The sequence below is a fragment of the Vombatus ursinus genome, unplaced genomic scaffold (genome assembly GCF_900497805.2).
Source record: "Vombatus ursinus unplaced genomic scaffold, bare-nosed wombat genome assembly UNPS02010394.1, whole genome shotgun sequence".
NCBI classification, from domain to species: Eukaryota; Metazoa; Chordata; class Mammalia; order Diprotodontia; family Vombatidae; genus Vombatus; species Vombatus ursinus.
This window is the reverse complement of record NW_020950172.1, coordinates 1,545,643-1,553,852: the sequence shown is the minus strand read 5'-3', so window position 1 is coordinate 1,553,852 and position 8,210 is coordinate 1,545,643. Positions and strand designations below refer to the sequence as shown.

The 8,210-nt window shown below is 57.9% G+C and overlaps 1 protein-coding gene across 2 annotated transcripts in view; it reads right to left on the bottom strand.

Moving 5' to 3' along the window:
* Nucleotides 1-898: 898 nt before the first annotated feature.
* The window catches only part of TTC38 (tetratricopeptide repeat domain 38), a 29,023-nt gene continuing 21,711 nt past the window's right edge, over nt 899-8,210 (bottom strand). For both annotated transcript variants that reach the window (XM_027854356.1, XM_027854357.1), the window contains exons 12-14: nt 7,924-8,083; nt 6,982-7,055; nt 899-2,553 (exon numbers count right to left, since the gene is read on the bottom strand). In XM_027854356.1, the coding sequence (XP_027710157.1) occupies nt 2,460-2,553; nt 6,982-7,055; nt 7,924-8,083 (328 nt within the window). In that variant the 3' untranslated portion in view covers nt 899-2,459. The remainder of the gene's footprint in view (nt 2,554-6,981; nt 7,056-7,923; nt 8,084-8,210) is intronic.

Here is an 8,210-nt window from a genome sequence, read left to right as displayed (position 1 = left end):
CAGTCATGGAGGTCAACAACTTTGGTGGCATCCGTGGCCCCCCACAGCCACTCACCTGTCCGGTCTCCTGATTCTGCTCCCACAACATCCCACAGCCATCACCTTCTCTCCACTCCTAAAGCCAGGTCCCCACGGCCTCCTGCCTGGACTATTGCAAAGTCTCCCATCGGTCTCCCTGCCTCTGGCGTCTTCCCCCACCAATCTAGGCTCCATACAAGCCTCCCAAAGTTTCTTACACGTTTATACGTAACTATTTTATTCATGACTGCCCTTTACACACTCTACATTCCAGCCTTCTGGTCTTATTGTAGTTCCTTACCCAGTGGTCCATTTCCCACCTCTGGGCCTTTGTCCTGGTTGTGTCCCGGGCCTCAAACGCCCTCCCTCCTGACCATCGCTTCTTAGAACCCTCTTTTCCTTCAAAGCCCCATTCAAACATTGCCTCCCATATGCAGCCTTCCTGGATCCCCGAGTGGCTAGCCGCTCCCCCAGCTTTATGAAATGAGCTCATATTGACTGAGCCTGCATTTCCCCCTTACTTAGCTGCGAAGGTGTTGTTTCCCCCGAGAGAATGTAAGCTCCGAGGACAGGTCTGTCTCCGAGTTGTTCTTTGTATCCCCAGACCCTAGTGTGGCCCCTGGCAAACAGCAGGTGCTTAATCCTTGCTCCAGTCAGTGGGCAGGACCTCCACGCCCCTGGGAGAGGAGAGGTGGCTGCAGACGCATCATCTAGTGGAGAGGAGCAAAGGACCCAAGGGAAATGTGCCTCCTGTGACCTTCTCCCTTGGGAGGCTGGATCCCAGAAGTCACTTCCCAGGCAGCTGCAGGAAAGACGTGCCAAGCCTTTGCAGAGTTCTAATCAGGACAGCATTTAGTGATGAATCAAAGACAGAGGCAGCTTTCCAGTTATTGAATGGATTTTTACTGATTGACACCCGCACACCTAAGGGTTGGGGTTTGGGAGCCACAGGGCCATGGCCCAGCGGCCACCCCATGACCTTCACCCACCCTCCCACCAATGAGGAAAAGTCATGGCTTGGTTAAATTTACCCTGAAATCATGTGTGAGAAGCCAGGGGATCTCATGCAGTTTCCAAGGGAAAAAGGGACCACCGTGGGTTGGCAATGATGACCAGATAATGGTCGCCAACCGTGCGCATGGTCGGTCCCTGCGGGTCGTGGCAGGCTTTCTATGGGAGAGGCCACGGCCCCACGGGTGAAGCTGGTGGCCTTGCCCCCTCTGAACGTGGTTCTGCACGCAGGGCCGCCGCTGGAGTAAGAGGGGTGCTCTGCTCACTGAGCTCTGAGAAGCTGGTGCAGTCTGAACAGCCCCATTTTACAGATGGGTAAACTGAGGCTCAGAGAAGAGATGCCCACAGGGATTTTCTCCCAGTGTCATGGCCTGTGCCCACATGGCCCCCAGAGGGCTGAAATCGTAGACCTTGAGAGCTAACCTGACTGTTCAGACGCAAGCACCCACGAGGTCGGCTGGAAGTCATGTGCTCTTCTGGCTTCCGTGGGGGGCCGACAAAGCGCCGAGCTAACCCCGCAAGGAGGTGGTGGCAGGAGGGCGCTGAGAAGGAAACTGAGGCTCAGAGAAGGGAGGGACATGCCCAAGGTTAAGCTCACTATTTTTTTCCTGGAAAAGTTGCCGATTAAAGAAAAAGCCTCAGCCAGAGAGGTGAGACGGTCCCTGCACTGGCCGGGCCGCCCTTGTGATGGAGGAGAAGCCTGACTGCCTTGGGGCCAGGCGAGGAGGGCCCTGCGCCCCGTCTTCTCGTCGGTGACTCTGGCCGCCACCCTTACGGCCCCACCTTGAAGGCTTGGGGGCTAGGTCTCCCAGGCTGCTGCAGACCCTCCTGCGGCCCAGATGACCACCTCCTGGGCAGGTCGTGAGAGCCGGGGTCAGGGGGAGCAGCACACGTGACTCCTTTGCCACGTCTGATTGAGTGTTGTTATAAAACGACATTTCCAGTCCCTTGACACCAAGCCAGGGGAACAGGAGGTGCCCAGAGCAACACATGGGGGGCAGAGGGGGCCAGCGTGGCGCTGGGTCAGGAGAGGAAAGGTGAGGGCCTCAGCCTGGGTCCTACACTAGCCAACTGGGAGCACGAGTGAGGCCCTTCCTTGCTCCCTGCCTCAGTTTCCTTCTCGACAACAGACGGGGGCTGGAGGCTTAGTTATCAGGGCTGATAATTCACAGAGGGATGACCTGCTCTCAAACACCTGAGGCATGAGTGTCCCTTCTTAGATGGAAGCTTGGTGGTGTGGGGGGCCTGGGGGATGGGCAGCGCAGCTTCTCGTGGGTGTGTAGAGCAGGGTTTGCTTTTCTTGGGGCTGGGGGCTGGTGTTTGGCTTCTGGTCCAGGTGATGCTGGGCATCAGGCTTCCCAACGGACAGTTATGAGACGGAGGCTCCCTCGGGGGGTGGGAGGAGATGGCCCCTCACCCCAGGCAAGGCTCTAGGCCATGAGATGCAGGGCCGATGCCTTCCGGATGAGGCGCTGGGTCAGAGGGGAGCCGGGCTTCAGGGCATCCCGTTCCAGGAGGAGGCTCCTAGGAGGGGGAAACAGCAGCAGCATCATTCACAGCTCTGTCCCAGAGATCCCCCTGCCAGGCTCTTTGTCTTGCCGCTTCCCATGGAGGGAGGTACAAGACACAGCGGCCTGCATGGGGTGACGTTTTCAGCTGAAGGACTCGTCGGATCCCCAGAACTTCAGGGGGCCCATCCCAGGGGGGCATGCCTCTTCTGTGTCCACACCTCTGCCCCGACTAGACTGTGAGCTCTGGCAGGGCAGTCACCTAGCATCCCTCTCTGCCCCCATCCAAGAACAGAGGGTACTGCATACAACTGGTGCTTAATAATGGCCTATTGTGCCAGGGAATGAAAAGAGACCTTCCAGCGCGTGCCCCTCCCCATGCCTGCTGGCTGGATGACTCCATCCTGTCCTCTACCCAGGCGGAGGTCCCTACTATCTTTTCTAGGGCCTCCTCCCCGTCCCTAGTGCCTGCATGCAGACTGTGTCACCTGCCTGCAATGCCCAACTCCCTTTCTGATACTTGTCTAAATCCTTCCCATTCAGAGGTCCTGGGTTCAAATCCTGCTTCTCCTACTTCCTATCTCTGTGACCTTGGGCAAATCACCCCCCTCCCCTGCCCCCTGGGCCTTAGTGCCCTGAATCAGGCGACCTCTGAGGTCCTGGGCAGTGGGAAGGAAAGACCTGGGACCAAGGCCTGGTTTTACCAGCTCATCATCATGACACCTTGGCCACCCACTGTCCCCTCTAGTCCAGAGCTGCCTCTCTCTCTCAGTGCCCTCTAGTCCACCATGCTGCCCCTGCCCTCAGTCCCATCGGTCCGCAGACTGAAACATGGCCTCACAAGGATCATAGTCACCACCTGACTCAGTCCATTGGCATGCCTCCTACTGATTAAGCTGCACACAGGGTCCAAACATGCTGGTCTGGAGGCCCAGAATGTGCTTGCAATACTCAGCTAGTATCGGAACAGATTGGAATTGGTTCCAGTTGGTGCTGAAAATTTGACCCCTGAAGGGTCTGGACAAACCAGGGACAGAATATTCCATTACATCGTTGACACCAGCAACCTCTTTGGGAAATTCCACGATCCCAGGTATGGGTGGATTCTATCACTCAGTCCTCAGTCTGTCCAAAGCCTCCAAGGCTGGGTAGGGATTTTCTTCGCACAGAATGCTTCTGGCAGAATGACTGGTATACGGTGGTCCCTTGGGCTCCACTGTCCAGGACAGCCCTGCAATCCACAGTCCCAATTTTTACGGACACTTCTGTTTGGGGTCCTCTGAGGCCAGGTGGGAAAAAGCCATTTGGAATTGCCGATGAGGTCACAGTCAATCCTTGTTGGGCTAAGGTAACCTCCTTCCCTGGCCCCACTTTCTTGCCCCAAGCTGGAGCTGGAGCCCTCAGCCTCTGCAGTATCAAAGGGCCCTTCTCTGCTCGAGGGCATTTACCTGTGGGTGGCATTCCCTCCACAGGCTGAATAGGAACCAAGGTTGTCAGGCCGGTCTTTTCCGGGTGACAAGTGTGCAGGCCCCTCCGTTGTGGCCTCCATTCCCTTGGACCAGGTTCAGTTATCCCCTTCAGAAATTTCCTTTTTACCTTCTCCTGTGAATTTGGCCTTTCTCCACCTTGGATCTCTGGTCCAACTTGTGGCATGGGCCCCCAAACCATCTGCCCCCTGGGCTTCCCAGCGGGAACCCTTCTGGGCATCCCCAGGCCTACTTCCCAGGTCACTGCTGGGCTCAACGTCCCAGCTACCCAGCTGAGCTCTAAGACATTTACCGCACTGGAGGTCTGCACGCCCTCCCTCTGACCATCGCAGGCCTCGTTGCCCCTGATCTCGCTAACTCGGCACCCACAGGGTCACGTGGCTTCACCCCTCTTGCTGTTACTTCTGGACATAACACAAATGTGGAATATGCTTGCTTGGGGTCTCCCCAGCCCCAAAGTCTTTGTCCAGTTTTCACAAGCACTTATGTCACAACCTATCCGGCTTCCTGGCCATCGGGCCTCCCACGAGCACAGAAGCTCTCCTCTGGGGGAATATGAGATCTCCACCCACCGTTCCTTCTTCACTGGATCAGACACTGGCCCGCCACAAGGTGATGCCAACACTGGTTTCGTCCAGGCTTCCAGGGTTGTTCCCTTGGGGGTGGAGAACGGATCACCACCTAAGAGAATTCTGAACCGGGGCCAGTGCTATTTCTTCTGTTTGCCGTCAGGTGGAGCTTTGCAGCTCCATTCACCAGGTCTCTCCCCCGTTCACATTTAGAAGAGCTCTGGGTCTGCTCCAACTGTGAGGTTTCCTGGAATGGTCATCCAGGACTGATCAGCCGGCAGGATGAGGTCCCCGGAGGCCACACTCACCCTGGTCACAGGAGAGAGCCCACCGTGGCCCTTGATACACAACAAGAGGCCGAGCCTTTGCCCGAAGGGTGCCAGCCTCACTGGCGTGCCTGTGATCAGCTGGAAATGGCTCTTGGGAGCAGGGGGACCCACATGCATCTTCAAGCTCGGCCTTCCATTGCCATCCTGTAGATCCTTGGGCGTCATTTTATCAAAGGCCTCTCCACCTCACCCGTCAGGGGAGGGGGGTTCCAAACTAATGTCCAGGTACTGGCCCCTATCAGGATTTTTCCTGGTCACTCATCATGACTGACAGTTCACAGAGCACATCAATTGGTGGCTTAGCCCATACCCTTCCCGGGTGCGCTGCCCGGCTCCTTGTGATGGGGCAGCAGAGTCAGTCAGTATAAATAAGCATTTGTTAAGCACCTACTATGTGCCAGCATGAGCTAAGTGCTGAAGATACAGAGAAAGGCAAAGCACAGTTTCTGCCCTCAAGGAGCTTGCGTGCCTGGGGAGGCACAGGGCAAACAGCCTGGTACCAACGAGCCTCAGAAGGGGTGTGCAGACCACGGATTGCTGGAGGCATTAAGGTCCTGGAGGACTGGGCAAGGATTTCTGTAGGATGGGGGTGCTGTGGGCAGAGATGGGGAGGGACTGCAGGCCAGGTATTGGGGACAGCCAGTGCAAACGCCTAGAGGCCAGAGATGGAGGGTCTTGTTCAAGGAATCGCCAGGAAGCCAATGGCCCTGGACCCCAGACTGTGTGGGGAGGAGTAAACTATGCTGGCCTTGGAAGGCCAAGGCTCTACCTAAAAGAATTGGGGGAATTCCATCCAGAAGGGGAAGGTGTAGGCAAGGGAGGCTTTGGGCCGCAGAAGGAGTAAGCCAAGCAAAGCCCCTGGAGCAGTCATCCAGTCTGTGAAGAGCTGGGGGTGTGGAGAGAGGGGAGGGGGGAAGAGGAGGGGAAGGAAAGAGAGGGGAGGGGGGGGGAAGGGGAAGGGGGGGAGGGAAGTGGGGGGGGGGGGAGAGGGGGGGGGGGGGGGGAGGGAGAGGGAGACAAAGAGAGCATGCATATGGGACAGAGCTAGAGGGACCCAGTGGCCACAGCAGGTAAGGGGTCTAACAGGCAATAGGGAGCCAGCGAATATTCTGGAGCACCTGATGGAAAGTGGTCTGTTAGGCTGGACTAAAGGGGAGAGAGACTAGATGTTGAGACTAATTAGGTGGCTATAGCAGCCATCCCAGGGTGGTCTACGGGGCCCCAAATAGAGAACCTAGAGGTGCTGGGGGGTGCAGAGCGCTGGGTCTAGAGGCGGAAAGACCTAAGTTCAAATCTATCCTCAGTTCCTTCCCAGCTGAGGGACGATGGGCAAGTACTTCTCCTCTGCCTCAGTTTCGTCATCTGTGCAATGGGCATAGTGATAGCACCTCCCTCCTCCCAGGGTTGTGGTGAGGCTCCCAAGACGCCACATTTGTAAAGCGCTTCGCAAGAGTCCTGTCACTGTCGGGCTCTCAAGAGAAGAGAGACTGGGAAATGTGACCAGGCCTTCTCCTCCATTATCAAGTGGAATTGTGCAGAGCTCAAATGGTGGAGCTCAGACGTTGGCCCCTTTAAGGCCCCATCCCCCTTGCGGTTGTCTCAGACCCGCCTCACAGTCGCCTCCTCCAGGAAGCCCTCTCCCTTCTCCAGTTTCCCAGAGCCCCTCAGAGGGACGTCTCCTCTGCAGCAACCTCCGTCCCCCCTTGTCTGTTCCTGTCTTTCCCCCCAGCTCATCCCCATCCCCATTAGAGGAGAGGCATGCCGAGCGCAGACACAGCCGGTGTCCTCTGCAGGAGCAGCCCCAGCGCAGGCTTCCGGCGCGGTGGCTGCTCCCAGCTTCACACTCTCCCAAGGGTGGCTCAGTGGTTTGACCCCCTGCCCCAGGGGCGCAGTGAGCTTGTCACCTGGCCGGCTCGGGCCAATTGCACAAGGCTCCCTCCCCAGGGCAGCGCGGCCTCTTTGGGGGGCAGGGGGAATGTGCGCGACTGCTCCCCAGGGGCGCGAGGTAAGTGGTGGCGCGGGGCTTCCCCGCTGGCCACAGGGCGCACACATCACTCACCTGGCCAGGTTCCGGTGGGATTTCTGCTGACACTTAAGGGCCGCGTGAACCAGCACCTGATTGAAGACGTCCCTCTGAAAGAGAGGCTTTCACAATCAGTGAATGGAGCAACCTGGAGAGGAGGGCTCCCCTCAGCCGCTCACTGCAGGCCTCAGTGGGCCCCGGACACGGGTGTCCCCAGGCTGGACCCACTTGGAGGCCCTGCGGCCCAAACCAGGAGCGAGCCAGGCGGCTGGATGCCGGCTCTCCTGCTGGGAGAGTCCCCAGTGAGGAGCTCCCTCCACCAAAGCCCATCTGCCCCCGCTGCTTGGGGCACTGAGAGGAGGGTCAGGGATGTGTGGAGCCCACCCAGCCAGGAGGCCTCAGGGGCAGCCCTTGAACCCAGACCTCTTTGGTTCTCAGAGTCATGCACGTGGAGACTTAAAATGTTCCATGACCCCAGGTGGGGGTGGGAAGGAGGCTCTCCCACAGCTGTGACAACTTGTCATATTTCTAGCATTTTGCAATTTTCAAAGCTCTCCTCACAACCCCCCAGCAAGGCACTCTGTACAGTGATATCGAGTCCATTTTACAGAAGAGAAAACAGAGTCTGGAAATGGCTAGACCAGGCCCAAGGTCTCATAGCTAGTAGTGAGGGGAGGGCCAGGAGCTGCACCCAGGCCTTCTGGCCCCCCGCCAGAGCCCTCTCCTCCATATCAGACGTCCTCTCCGGGACGCTTCTGATGATGGGGAGCTCACTGCCTCCCTAGGTGACTCATTCCTTCTTGTTCCTAGGTTCTTCCCTGAACGGGCACCACCTGCCCCCTGGAACCGCCCTGGCCTGGCCGCTCAGGCCCGTTCTCTGAGGCCACAAAGAAGAAGCAGAATCCCCTCCTGCATTGGACATCTATCAAACAGCGCTGCCTGGTCCTGCCCCTCAGGCGGCAGACCCTGCCAGCTCACCTGGGCGTTGCTACCGCCTATTCCCACGAGCTTGTACCGAATGGGCAGCAGCAGCTCCACGGCCCTGTCTGGGTCCCCGTTCTCCACTTCCACCAGGGCCTGGCACAGGGGCAGCCCCACCTGCCGAGCCAGCTGGTGCTGATGGTTCTCACCAGGGTGTCTGCAAGGAGAGGAAGCCAATGCCAGCTGGGTGAGAGATGGACAGAGAGACAGAGACAGAGCGAGACAGAGACAGGGACAGAGAGAGAGAGACAGAGAGACAGAGACATGGACTGAGAATGAGAGAG